General features: G+C 40.9%; 1 protein-coding gene across 2 annotated transcripts; it reads right to left on the reverse strand.

The window, feature by feature from the left end:
- Nucleotides 1–12455: 12455 nt before the first annotated feature.
- Nucleotides 12456–14656, reverse strand: TCEAL8 (transcription elongation factor A like 8). Of its 2 annotated transcripts, XM_032757343.2 has the most exons (3): nt 14562–14656; nt 14089–14161; nt 12456–13501 (listed from the first exon to the last, which is right to left on the reverse strand). In XM_032757343.2, the coding sequence occupies exon 3, from the start codon at nt 13461–13463 to the stop codon at nt 13110–13112; it is 354 nt and encodes a 117-aa protein (XP_032613234.1). In that variant the 5' UTR covers nt 13464–13501; nt 14089–14161; nt 14562–14656; the 3' UTR covers nt 12456–13109. The 2 variants fall into 2 exon arrangements, with proteins under 2 accessions (XP_032613234.1, XP_032613235.1); XM_032757344.2 differs by lacking the exon at nt 14089–14161.
- Between the last annotated feature and the right edge of the window lie 253 nt (nt 14657–14909).

Consider the following 14909-nt stretch of genomic DNA (forward strand, 5'->3'; position numbering starts at 1 on the left):
TCTGTGGGATCGGTGGTGATATCCCCTTTTTCATTTTTTATTGCATCTATTTGATTCTTCTCTCTTTTCTTCTTTATTAGTCTTGCTAGCGGTCTATCAATTTTGTTGATCTTTTCAAAAAACCAGCTCCTGGATTCATTAATTTTTTGAAGGGTTTTTTGTGTCTCTATTTTCTTCAGTTCTGCTCTGATTTTAGTTAGGAACACTTTTACACTGTTGGTGGGACTGTAAACTAGTTCAACCATTGTGGAAGTCAGTGTGGCGATTCCTCAGGGATCTAGAATTAGAAATACCATTTGACCCAGCCATCCCATTACTGGGTATATACCCAAAGGACTATAAATCATGCTGCTATAAAGACACATGCACACGTATGTTTATTGCGGCACTATTCACAATAGCAAAGAGTTGGAACCAACCCAAATGTCCTTTGTAGGGACATGGATGAAACTGGAAAACATCATTCTCAGTAAACTATCGCAAGGACAAAAAACCAAACACCGCATGTTCTCACTCATAGGTGGGAATTGAACAATGAGAACTCATGGACACAGGAAGGGGAACATCACACTCCGGGGACTGTTGTGGGGTTGGGGGAGGGGGGAGAGACAGCATGAGGAGATATACCTAATGCTAAATGACGAGTTAATGGGTGCAGGAAATCAACATGGCACATGGATACATATGTAACAAACCTGCACATTGTGCACATGTACCCTAAAACCTAAAGTATAATAATAAAAAAAAAAAAAAAGAAAAGAGATGCTTCAGGGAATTTGAGGCAAAGGAGGTGATGCTGTCCCCTGGGGCCCTGTTTCATGCTGGAGCAACCTGCCAGTAGAAGTAATTAGGTGCTGCGCTGATGGGCTCCCTGTCAACTTAACGACACTTCACTGTGTCCAGGAATGGTTGTCCACAGGGTGCAGAGCCATTCTGTGAAAATTTCCTTGAGGGTAAATGGCCTACACACAGAGAAGGGATTAAAAAAAAAAAAATGAAGCCCTAAAAATACAACAAAAAATAATTCAATTCAAGACAAAAAGCACTAAATGGGATAAGGCCACTTCCTGGACTGTCTTTTCATCCAATGCATTACTCTAAATTTATTTCTTAATTTTTAAAAATCTCTTCTGGACACTTTTCTTCTCCTCCTCCCCGTCTCCTTCCTCCTCCTCTTCCTCCTTCTCCCTCTCCCTTCATTGTTATTGACATGCCTATGGGGCAAGCCATCTGCATCTTCCTGGGTAGGTTGTGCTTGTTCCTGGTGATTATTTCCTCTAGCTTCCTGGCCTTCAATTTCTTCCAAATGTAGCTCTTCCTCTACATTACGAACCCTTTCTTCATTTTCCTGGTGGGAATTTTCCATGTTGACAGTTGTTTTTCCCTTTTCCTCTTTGACTGCAATTACTCCTTGGAGAAAAAAGGGAGGAAATACTGAATGTGTGCTGTTCATTCCAGTACCCGTGTGTTTTCCCGAATCAGGGGGATGAGTGCAAAGGTCTCACCTTTCCTCTAATTCACTCCTCTGTTCCCTCCAGGTTCTTGCCTTTCTCCCATACCTAAAGAGCACATATATATTCTCTCAGTCTCTCTCAACAATTTTTCCTTTAGACCATTCTACCAGCCTCTCCCTGGACTGAATGAAACGTAAGTAGGAGCAGTGTCTCCTCCTAGTTATGTTCTGGCCTGGGCCATTTCCATCCTTTCACCCCCAACCCCCAGGGGTTCTAGTCCAGAGCATGGCACATAATGACCTGCCCAAATCCCAGTCAGTTTCCTCTTCCTCTTTCCTTTCTTGAGCCTAATAGGCATTTGGACCTGCAGACAGAAGAAAGATAGTGGTACTGAAGTGCTTGGTGGATGGACCAGTATACTAGACAAGGGCTTCTTTGAAGACTGGATACCCAATCCCTTCAAGTCTCAAAGCTCCTCTTCTCACCCCTGTTTCATCCCCATCTGCTCTAAAATGCCCACCACATTGGATTAAGGGAAATAGTTTCAGTGATTTCTTAGTCTCCATTTTTCCACATCTGCACGCCCTACATAACCACCATTTCTTTTACGTCCTTCCCCCTTCATCTCAATACTCCTCATCTTGGTGCTTATGCAGCACTCCCTTGCAGGCAGGGTGTAAAAGAAGTGAATTATTTACAAGCTACCCCCAGGTCTGTGTGTTCCCTCCTGACCCTCTTTCTCCAGCCCTTCCTTCCATCCCAAGGCATATCATTTCTGTTTCAAAATATTGAAGAGGTGTCAAAGCAAACAGACCTGTACCTGCTTCAGTTTTTGCCTTCCTTCCCTTTCACATATACCCCCTTACGCCATCACCACTGATGCACAGCTCCAAGTCCAGTTGCTCACACAGACCTGCTCCATTCTGGGAAAGTGTCTTTCTCCCCCTCATCCTCTGGGCCAGACACTAGCCTGTCTCAACAGAAAAGGGGAGTGCTGCAAAAATAAAAAAGACCTGAATAAGAGGAAGTTACTCACACCTTGGCTCCTGGTCACATGAAGGTCTCGACTAACGGCAGAGTTTAATCTCCCAACCCTCGCACCCCACCTCTAGGCTGGCAGGCAGTGCAACAGAAACCCCCACCACACTCCCACCATACACAGAGAGACCCACCTCCACCCCTCTGTGAACAGTGCCTCAGTGCACACCATCGTGTCACTCTGGTCTTCGCCAATCTTGAGGGGTCACAAATGGCATCACCGATGAAAGTTGGCATTTGCCCTTTTCTGGTTATTAATGAAGGTCTGCACCCCCTATCCAACCAATCCTCCTACACCCTACCCCACCAGGCCTTGCTTCTTGTTACCTGTCCCTCCTGTCACCACTCTTCCTCCTCACCCCACCCTAAGCCACCTGTGCCCACCAACTTCCTTGTTTTTGTCATGCACAGTGTCAGGGATCTATAGTGTAATTTTCAGTAATTCTCAATATTTTCCTGCATAGTTTCTTTAAAAATCATAAATATAATAAAGCTATTTTCATTTGGGAGGAGAAAAGTTTTTCTTAAGGCCTTTATTTAACATTCCACTAGCTCCAGATTCAATTTTTGCATTACTCCTTTCACATTTCTTGGTCATTGTTCTATATTTTACTTTAGAAACTTTAGTTAGAAGCAAGAGTTTTGAAAAGCAGTTCAAGTTTATGCTCTTAGAAATAGGTAATTTATCATTAATGTAACCATGTAACCATTTCAATGTAAATGTCACCTGAAAATTCTAAGGAGGGGAGAAAGGAGAAAGACCTTAATAGAGAATGTGGCATTGTTGTCACAGATATAAAGTAACTATCAAAGCAGAAAAAGATTTTACTACTGTCTCAGATCCTCTACAACCTGCATTTTGGCCTATTTGGTCCCAAAAGTATAAATGCAACACACACACACACACACACACACACATACACACACAGAGAGAGAGAGAGAGAGAGAGAGAGAGAGAGCAGTCCACATAGATGCTTTAATTATTTATTTATTTATTTATTTATTTGAGACAGAGTCTCCCTCTATCACCCATGCTGGAGTGCAGTGAACGTGATCTCGGCTCTAGCAACCTCCACTTCCCGGGCTTAAGTGATTCTCCTGCCTCAGCCTCTCAGGTAGCTGGGATTACAGGCATGTGCCACCCGGAGAATTTTTTTTTTTTTTTTTGTATTTTTAGTAGAGACAGGGTTTGGCTATGTTGGCCAGGCTGGTCTTGAACTCCTGACCAAAAATGATCCACCCGCCTTGGCCTCCCAAAGTGCTGGGATTACAAACATGAGCCACCATGCCTGGCCAGATGCATTATTTTTATTTATTTATTTGTTTGTTTGTTTTGAGATGGAGTCTGCTTTCTGTCACCAGGCTGGAGTGCAGTGGCACGATCTTGGCTCACTGCAACCTCTGCCTCCCGGTTCAAGCGAATATCCTACTTCAGCCTCTCAAGTAGCTGGGACTACAGGAACGCCACGCCCAGCTAATTTTTGTATTTTTAGTAGAGACGGGGTTTCAACATGTTGGCCAGGATGGTCTTGATCTCTTGACCTCATGATCCACCCACCTCAGCCTCCCAAAGTGCTGGGATTACAGGCGTCACCCACCGCGCCCAGCCCAGATGCATTATTTTTTAACAATGCAGGCTTTGGTCCCAAGCCTTCATGTAGTCTCTTACATTGCTGAACTGAGATGGATAATTCAATACAACTTCTCTAAAAGAAAAGCATTCGGTGTTAGTTTACCCCCACATTAAAAGCATTTATTAACTACATAGTGATTATCAGCTGTAAATCATGCTAACACACTTGCATCTCCAAAACAACCACTTATGAATCATTTGCTATGTACCAAGTTCATTAATTGGATATTAGCCTTTAATCCTGACAAAAGCCCCTTGAGGTATATGCTATTATCATCCCAATTTTACAGATAGAAAAACTCAACATATCATTTAAATAACTTGTACAAAGTCACATAGCTAGTGAGTATAGAGTAGAATTTGAATACAGATCTCTTTGACACCACCGCTTGTGGTCATAGCCAATAAACTATATTGTAACCCGGCTGAAATATCAGTATCCTTCAGGTATTCTTTCATAGACCTTTTCTTCTTTCTCAAGATGTTTGTATTAGGTTTCTATTGCTGCTGTAACAAATGACCATAAAATTGGTGGCTTAAAACAACAGAAATTTGTTATTTTACAGTTCTGGAAGACAGAACTGTAAATTGAGTCTTAGAAGGCTAAATTCGAGGTGTTGGCAGGGCTGGTTCCTCTGTACCTTTCTTCTTCCAGCTTTGGTTGACTGCCAGCATTTTTTGGCTTGTGGTTTCACTACTATAAGTTCTGCTTCCATTATCATATTGGTTTTTTGACTTCTGAAGTGAAATCTCCCTCTGCCTCTCTCTTATAAGGGACACTTGTGATTGTATTTAGGGCCCACCAGAATAATCTCCCCATCTCAAGATCTTTAACTTAATCACATCTGCAAAGTCCCTTTTACCACATAAGATAAAATTAACCTAGTCCAAGGATTAGAACGTGGATATCTTTGGGGGACATCATTAGCCTACCACAATGTTCAAATGAGCTTACGGTTTTCACTATCATATAAGTGTTGACTCCCAAACCTGTATCTCCAGCACATATCTCTCTTTTGAGCTCCATAATATTTTATCCAACTTATTTTGAACTTTGACATGAAAATATCTCACTTTGAACTAAATATAGTTTTCTCTTTCAGTTCTCTCACTGCACCTCAAATCTCACCTTGGGTCTCTATCTATATTAATGACACCAAGATTCAACTAGTTCCCCACGCCAGACTTTCTTAGTGTTCACATCCAATCAACCACCAAGACCTGTTGTTTTTACCTCCCATAAACTACTGCAACAGCTTCTTCCTGGTCTCCCTACCTGAAGTATTGCCCTATCACATAAAAGGATGACTCCAGAATACCATATAAAAAGATATCACATTCAATAATCCTTAAAACAACCCTATGAAATTGGTATTTCTTTGGGAAATCCTCATTCTGCAAAAGCAGACTTCTCTAAGACAAAAAGAAGGTGACTTGCAGAGAATACTTTCATGTATTCTTATATGAGCTGTTTTTGGAGATGAACTCCACTTGCGGAATATTTAGAATATTGGAGGAAAAATATAGCTCTTGGGAAACAACGTTATGTCCTGAGGGATTACTATACTATATCCCTGATATATTTTTAGTCTGAATCCAGTTTCACCTCTGGCCCTTGTGTAAATACAGATTATGTTACTTTTACTTTGGAGTTTTGCTCTATTCCCATCCTTCCTACATCCTCACACCACCTGATACTCCATTCCTATCATTCTTAAGTTTCCTTCCACTCTCTTTCTGAACACTTGTTCTGGAGCTGCAGATCACTGTTTTCATCCCATAATAGATGGTGGTTGAATGGCACAAGACCAGCCTTGGTCCCTGTGACCAATAAATCAATATATGTTCTCATTGCTGGCAAAGCAGCTCACACATTGTCTTTCCACATCAAAGTCTGATACAATAAACTAGATTTTTCTTACTAGAACATTATCTTTTTTGTTGTAACTCTTTATGGTTGCTTCCAGTCTACCTAAATTGATATTAAGATGTTCTCAAGCTCCCCAACTCTCTTCCTCCCACAGGAGTCAGATCATATCCATGATATATAAATACTGCTATTTTAATTCTTACAAAAAGTCTTGATGACATGTGGTGGTCTGTTTCAACAAGCCAGCCTATAGAATGATTTCTTAAACTACCACCAGAAGCAGATAGCAGCCTGCTGTCTCTCTCTTTTTGTTACTCTATAAAGGTGTTAGAGCAAACTATCATTTCATGATTGCACATAACCAAATTTGTCAATCTTATGCTTGTTCTCATTCAGCCACCTTTTCTTCTGGAAGGCTGACAGATATCATTGCCACCATCCCCATCAAAGTTTTGTTTTGAAAACAATTCAGACCTACAGAATGTTTTAAGGATAATAAAGTAAATTGAAATACACTTTCAATTTCTTCATCTAGATTGCCTTCACCAGTTAATATTTTGCCAATTGCTTTATATATATATATATATAACTCTCTATATATAATATATATATATATTTAACATTGCTGAACTATTTGAAAACCAACTGTAGATGATGTAGACATCATCATAATACTCCAGCATTTTATCTCCTGACAACAAGGACACGCTCCTAAACAATAACAATACAATGATCACATTCATAAAATTTAAAATTGATATACTACCATTATCTAACTTACAATCCTTATTCAAACATTACATGTAGTTGGTATGTCTTTTAATCTAGAACAGTTCTCTATCCATCTTTCTTTCATGACATTGACATTTTGCTAAGGATGTTGAACAACTGAAATTCTCATACATTGGTAGTATAAAATGGTACAACCACTTTGGAAAACTGTTTAGAAATTTCATATCAAATTAAATGTTTACCTTTTCTATAATGCAGAAATTCCACTCCTAAGTATTTCCCAAGAGAAATGAGAACATATATTCACAAACAGGCTTACACAAGAATGTTCATAGTGGTTATATTTATAATAGGCAAAAATGGGTACAACTCATATGTCCAATAACATCTGAATAGATATACCAAATTTTTGTATGTTCACACTATGCAATACTATACAACAATAATTTTTAAAAAGAATAAACAACTAATACATAAAATTATAAGGATGAATCTTTATATTGAGTGAAAGATGCTGGACATGAATATATACTGTATGATTCCAATTATCTGAAGTTCTACAACAGAAAAATTTGTAGAAATAACCTAAGTGGTTATCGGAGGAGATGTAGCTGGGAAGAGGGACAGGAAACTTTCTGGAGTGATAGAAATATTCTATTTTACACAGTTAATTGTATATAATTGCACACTTAAGATCTGTGCATTTCCCTGTATGTGAATTTTACCTCACTTTTTTAAAAGAGTGTAAATCGGAATATAAGCATCATTAAGGCAGAAACTTTGTTTTGTACACTATGTTTCAAGACCTAGTCAAAGGCCAAAGCAGTTAGCAGGAGCTCAATAAATGTTGAAAATACAAGAAGCAGGCCTTGGAAATCATCTACATCAATGGTTGTGAAATGCATATAGAGATTTTTACTCTCAATCCTAGATAATACAGGTATGTCTTGTATTTTAAAACCATGTATAATAAGCCATGGTATTAATCTACTTTCTGGGTTACCAAGAATCCTGTTGATCAATTACTAGAGTTCTGAAGTAAGAAAATGGCTATTTCAACAGATCTTCCTGACTCTCAATCCCAGGCTTTCCCTGCCTTTTCATACTGCCTCCACTTTACATGGTGAACCTCCAGTTTTATGGGATAGATTGGCTAAAAGCAATGAGTATGTGTCCATGCAGGGTCATGTCCATATAGTTGGATAATATTTATCTTGGTCCAAGTGGTCAATTTGAGCAGGCAGTTGAATATAGAGGTTTAAGGAGAAAAGTCTACGATGCATGAATGGATTTTGGCTAGCACAGTTTTACACATTGTAGGCTTCCAGTAAATATTTGTTGAATGAGTAAATAAATGAAATGTGAACTTGGGAGCCTCAAGAAAATGCAACCAAAGGCATAGCCTTCCATTATTTCTCTACACTTACATATTTTTAAAGCAGTGCTGGAAATCAGTTTCATAATGGTCTTTGAAATTTATGTTTATTACTACTGTATATTTTTGAAAATTAACATAACTTTATTGGAGAATATTTGGAAAGTAGTTATGAATTGCCACCATGTGACCAAAGACAGAACTACAGCATAAATTTAGTTGACGAGGGAAAGTGGCAAGCAGGTAGTATAGAGAGGGGAAGCTTCTTAGCCGGGACCCACAGAAATCTGACACTTTACCAGGTTATTCTTATAAGTAAGATGAAACAGGTAGCAAATGATGAATTGGAAGGGTCAACAGCCCCTATATCAGCTAAAGCAAAAGGAGAAACGGAATTATACTGTTTTCAACTTTACGACTTTTTTTTTCTAATTATAAAAGCTCCACACACTCATTGAAAACAATAAAACTGGAAATACAGAGGATAAAGATGAAACTATAAACTTCCCATAATAATGTCATCTAGAAATATCCACTTCAAGTATTTTGATATTTATCCATAAACTGTGTGTGCGTGTGTGCGTGTGTGTGTGTGTGTGTGTGTGTGTGTCTGTGTGTTCTGAAGCAGGTTTTTTCTATGTTAATGATATATTTCTATATTATATTTTGCAATTCATGATAGTTAAGATTTTTCCTCATGATTTGAAATTTTTCTGGCAGGTAACTAAATAAAATGGAAATGTGGAGGGAATTTTTTTTCTCATCCTGCAATAAAGAAACAGCATCAGAGTGCATAAATAATGTAAATGTTTATAGAATTCAATTATTGCTTTTCAATTTCAAATGAATGACCATTATTATATTTAGCTTATATAAAAGTTGCTTCTTTTATGCAAGAAAGAAGATTGGATGAAACGAATGAGATTAGGCTTTTGCTTTAGAAGGGTGGCATGGGGTCAAGAAAGCACAGACTTTTTCAGTTCCTATTTGAGTATTATCTTAACATCATCTGATGACAATGATGATGACGATGATGACACTGAGATAATAATGACTGCAGATCTAACATTCTCTGAAGTCCTATTATATGCCAGGCATTTCATACAGTTTTCTGCATTTACTTCTCACAATACGGTCTTGTAGGTTATATATGTTCATACTCATTTTATAGATGAATGAACCAATTTGACCTCACACTTCTTATGAGCAGGAAATCCAATTCTTTTGCTATTATATTGGGTCCACCCTTTTAGATGATGGACTTCCAGGGCAAAGTAACTGATTATGTCAAATCTTCTCAGTATGTGACCTGTCCCCAACCAGAATCCATTAAATATTCACTCAACACCATCCCTTGATGATGATGATGATGATGATGATGATGATGATGATGATAATGATGTTGACAGCAATGATGGTGGTGGAGAGGACATTTTCTGTTTGATCTAAGAGTCTTATGTCTGGGGGCCCCATGAATGGCCAGGTCTCTGAGAAGGTAGTTATCCTCCAAGAAAGAGCATAAATAATTTATACAAGTTCACATACCAATAAGGATAAGAGCCCAGATTGGAACCCAGGTTTATCCGACACTATGGCCATATACTTAAATCACTTTTTTCCTTCCTAAACCTAAGGATTTGAATTTTATCTTTGTCTTATTGTTCAAACAATCCTTTAGGCTGTCAGAAATTTGGTAATGTTTCCTCAGATGACAGACCTAAAGAGCAAGGCTCATAGATGGATTTCTTTCTGCATGATCAATGCCTTAAAAAGGCATCTTCACACCAATTCACAGTTTGACTGTCCTGACCCCCAAGTCGTGAGCTGGGCCTGCAGTGCATGTGGGTTTTCAGATAGGAGGGGACACCCGTTTTCTCCTGAGTTATAAGACCACATGTCTTTGCAAGTTCCCTTTACCTGGGGTCTCCTGTGCTTCAGGGCCAGGTGTGGCTCAGGCATCAGATGCACTGCACCAGGAAGACACAGAGCTAAAGTCCTTGCAGAACCAACCAAACAGGCCGGGGCACATCGAGGCCCTTCTGGGAGTCTGCGCAAGGTGGGTGGGAGAGGGATGGGTGAGGTTTTGTGTGCTGTCTAACTCTGTTTTTGCCCCAGTTGTCTTGTGGGCTACTTCACTGGACTCTTGAGAAAAGGGTCAGCCCCTTCTGCTTCAACCCCAAGTTACCTGGTCAGACCTGTTCAGACATTTGCTTGCTCAAAGATTATCCCAATCAATGTTTTCAACTGGGAAGTTATGGAGCCTTTTCTTTTCCCCTACAAAATGTTCCCCAGAAGAGAAAGGGAAAAGGAGGGAAAGGCAAAGTGCTCTGACCTGAAATAGGACAGTCATCCTCCTCCACATGTGTCTGTCCAGGATAGCCTGGCCATTAGCCTTAGGAGAGCCTAGTACCTGCTGCAGACTGGAGTGGAGGGACAAAGTCAAAAGTGTTGCTTCGGCCAACCCTTTAACATCCTGTCTGAGCACCACCCTCTGGGGACTGGGGGGAGGATTTATCCTCTCTTGTAAAACTGGTTCTGGTGAACCTGGAACTTTATCTCACTCCAGCTAGAATTCCAGTTTGACCAGCACCTATCAGGCTGCAATCACCTTGAAGAACGGTCTGGAGACATAAAGATTCCCTGCAAATGACATCATACAGTGAAAAAATAGAAACAGAAGAAAGCCAAGGGCGCAGGGTTGGCTCAATTATTTTTTGAGCTGATTACTAAAAGAGAATTTTGAATTTATTTCTGATACATTTTACTCATATTGGAAGGAGGCAATGCATGGCTTAATATGGTGTTCAGTCAATAAAAAGGCATCTTATGTTACTTTCTTCCCCCTAGCTTTCTATCTTGTCTTTCTTTGTTAACACGAATCTTTTAAATTTTATGTATAGATGTGTCCATCTTTTCCTTTAAAAATTCATACTTAAAACAATAAATGCTTGTATAGACCTTCTATTTCCTGAATGTCAGTAAGCATTCACCAAGATTTCCTGCCAATTATTTATAGTTAATATTTGTAATAATGAAAAGCATACTGTATTACTAGTGGTTCTCATTCTTCAGTCCGTATCATTATCACCTGGAGGAGTTTGCAAGCTATAATTTTACAGCCTACCTCCAGAATGTGGGTCAGTGGGCCTTATGTGGGGCCCAGAATCAGTATTTTTAAGATGCTCCCCAGCAGATTCTGATGCAGGTGATTATGTGAGATACTTTGATAATAAAACAATGAGAGTACAATCAATTCTCTGCCCTGTTTCTTCTTGGAATTGCTTGTCATAACTCTAGAGAAATAAAAAGACTTGTAGATTATTCAGCGAGTAACCTAATTTGGACAAACCTACTAGCTCTTAGTAGCAATCAAAAAATCAATTAAATATTAAAACACAATGCGCCAGTTAAACACCTACAAGTGTTCATATGTGGGATACCAAGAGGAAGAGATAGTCTTTGCTTGTTCAACAGGGGAAGTATAATCTCTAACATTTATATAATAGCATTCTGCTTCAAGTACATTTATAAGGTTCTTATTGACTTTGAAAGTTTTTTTTAACCACAGGTCAACAGAAGAAGAGATGGAATTAAGGGGACTGTTCCTTAGATCTGTTCCCTGCATCACTTTGTGCAATTTATATATGTTCCCCAGCAGTCTTCCGAACCAGTAAGTCAGGCCTGCCCAGGAGCTTTCAGGAAGAGATCATCCCACGAGGACAAAACCTCATTCCTTAGACTTAGAGCAAAAACTGTGATTACAACATGTCTTTGACTCAAACTTATACCCCAGTCCAAATCCCAAATGGAGTCATCACATCTGACTCCTACGGAGAAGAAGGGTCTTGTGATTGAAAACAGAAAGGGTTGTTTTGCTAAGGGCTCTGAAAGACATTGTGGCCCAAGCAACCCTAAAGAAGTCCCACCTGTGTTGTGTCACTATAAAGCAGAGAGAAGCTTTAGAAGACAGTGACAGTTCAACCTACTGAGGACTCCAGGGAACTCGGTGGGGTTTTGGCCCTCAAGGACTGCAGTGCATCAGCAGGAGTGGGGCCAGCAGGGAGCACAGCACTCAGCAGAAGAGGCAGCAGTGTTGGGCAGGCATGGCAGGACCCAGGGGAGGAGACAGGGTTCAATAGCAGCGGACTGATAGGGAAGCCCCCACCTCTGCCTACCGGACTTGATCCTGAGTACAAGTTGCGTCATGCCAGGCCCTCCCTTAAATATTGGTGCTTCTATAGTGGGTTGGGATTCCGTATGCACAGGTGGGAACAAGATCCCCCTGAGCACAGCTGTTACTGCCTCATTTCTTCCCCACTGCAGCCCTGTGAAGCAAATATTTTCCCCATGAAAAGACTGAGTCTTAAACGTGTGTATATGTAATAATTGCCAGTTTATTCCTCTGGCTAAGAGATCCAGAGGTAATTTGAGGTTTACATTTCTTTTTTATAGTTCTTTCATCAAGAGTTTAGGTGCCCCCATTGCCCTCATAAGCTGGTTGCAAATTATTTGACTCTTACTTGTAAAAAAAATCCTTAATTCTTTTTGTGTGTGAGACACATATTCATTAAAAAGTACATATAAGCAAAAAGAATAAAAAGAAGAAAACAAATAAAATTTCACACCACACAGAAATAAGCTTGGTTAAGTTTGTGATATATGTTATATGGATGTATGTATACACACACGCACACACACAAAGTTTGGAATTTTATCCTACATATGTGAGCTGATATTAAATATGCTGCTTTGCCATAACCTGTTATGTTTTACTTTACAATATGGAATGAACATATTCCCATGCAAATGTGTGAAAGTTTCCAATTGAAAAATAGACCTGGAAAATGGGTCAAAATCCAAAATCCAATGAGATGCTGGTACCAAGGAAACTACCTAAAACAAAATTTCATCAGATGATTAAAAGTAAAATGGAGGTCAAAGATACATCAGAAAATGCTAACAGAAAAGAAAGCTGGGGCCAGATTTTAATATTAGGCAAAAATGAATTCAAGGCCTAAAGCACACAGGATAAGGACGGCTGCGTGAATGTCTTTGCTTCCAATGCATCATCACAAACTTGTTTCTTACTCTTCTTATCTCTTCCCTAAGCCTTTCAAGCTCATCTACTCCTCTTATCATTTCTTCAGGGTCCAAATGCCTAACGGGTGTGTCCTCTTTAAATCCCTGGCCAGGCTGATTCGGCCCTCCTCTGGGGTTTCCTTCTGCTTCCTGGCTTACACCTTCTTCGGAAGGTTGAGGATTTCCTTCTGCCTCCTGTGGTACATCCTCCAAAGGGCGATCTTCCTCGGCCTTTGGCATGTTCTGTGGTTTTCCCTCATTTTCTTCACAAGACTTTTGCATATTGAGTATTTTTTATTTCCTTTTTGAATAAATTAATCCTAGAAAACAAGGAAACAAAACTACTAGATTCCAGGCAAACAGACCAGCAGTCAGAGTATGGGGTCCCATAGCGACTGGCCTTTTCTGACTCAGTACCCTAATTGTCAAAAGTTTTCCAACTAGAGAAAGCTGGATCCTCAGGCTCACAACTCCCCTGACTCCACCTCCCTTCCCGCCCCCTTTCGTTCCAGCTCCATCTTTCTCCTCCTGCTCCTGCCCACCATCTTCCCAGCAGGCCCTGCTACAAGCCTCTCCTAATACTGAAATGGGAGCAGTACGGAAGCAATTAACCCTTCTCCCGCCTCTGGTCTCCAACACTCCCGCCCTTCAGACTTTCCCAAGCCCTCTCAACCTCCAGCCTCTCACCTGAGAGGGCTGGTCCAGTCTCTGGCCTCCCCACCCCCTTCAGCGTCTCTTAAGCCTCCTCCTCCCCCGCCTCATTTCCGCTGCAGGCTCGGCACCGGCCTCTGGCACTTAATCCGGATGGGGAGGGGCTGCTGCGACCCCGGGATGTGCTTTGGTGTCACTCACACTTCCACCCCCACCCAAAGAGACCCGAAGCAATTGCACCTTTACAAAAACTGACCTGCAGGGATTCAGGGGATTTTCCTCTCTCTTCCCTCACCTCGATTTGTGTCGCGCCCAAAAAACCAAATATCCTGCAGACAGATGGGAGTGTTTGGTGAACAGACTAGTACCTGGATCACGGGTCCCTTTCATGATTCTAGGCCATGTTGGTGTAAAGTGTCCCACGTCCTCATCCTCGCCCTCCTTTTATGGCAACCCCGCCCTCCTCTGTGCCCACCGTTTTTCTGCAAGCAGGGAGTAGGAAAAGCAAGTTTCTTCCAAACAGTTTCTATGTCTCTCTCTCAGGACCCTTAATTAGCTACCCTTCTCTCTCTCCACCCGCCATCCCCCACCAAACAGCCCCAAATTTCCTGCACAAAATGGGAGTTTGGCGGAACAGGAGTGGAGAAAGCAGTGCCGGCCCCGCTTGCTTTCTGCTCTCGGCCTCCTCGACCCCCGGGTCTCCAAGTCAGCGCCCACCTTTATACTAACCTGAAAGGATCTTGGGCACTTTTCTCCTTCTCCAGCAATAGGGAGCTGCTACAGGGAAACAGGCCCTGGACTATAAGGACTTCTGCACACGTCGACTCCTGGTCACGTGAGAGTCGCGTCATCACTGAGCTCGAGTCCCCAGTTACCCCTCCCATTAACACTGCTGCCCGCCCGCTGCGTTCCCTCCACTTGATACTGTCAATCTTTTTTCGTATTTGCCAATCAGAGGCAATAAACTGTTATCTTCGCCCTGGAGTATTTATTCGCCTTTCTCAGATTACCAGGAGGATCAGCCTTTTAGGGGTAACGACCATTTCTCCTTCTTTGAGGAATCATCTCTTTCTCCTG

The sequence above is a fragment of the Hylobates moloch genome, unplaced genomic scaffold (assembly GCF_009828535.3).
Source record: "Hylobates moloch isolate HMO894 unplaced genomic scaffold, HMol_V3 SCAFFOLD_7, whole genome shotgun sequence".
Taxonomy (NCBI): domain Eukaryota; kingdom Metazoa; phylum Chordata; class Mammalia; order Primates; family Hylobatidae; genus Hylobates; species Hylobates moloch.

Bases quoted from the DNA above. Each gene is read 5' to 3' on its own strand.
- TCEAL8 (XM_032757344.2), bottom strand. From the start codon at position 13,463: ATGCAAAAGTCTTGTGAAGAAAATGAGGGAAAACCACAGAACATGCCA.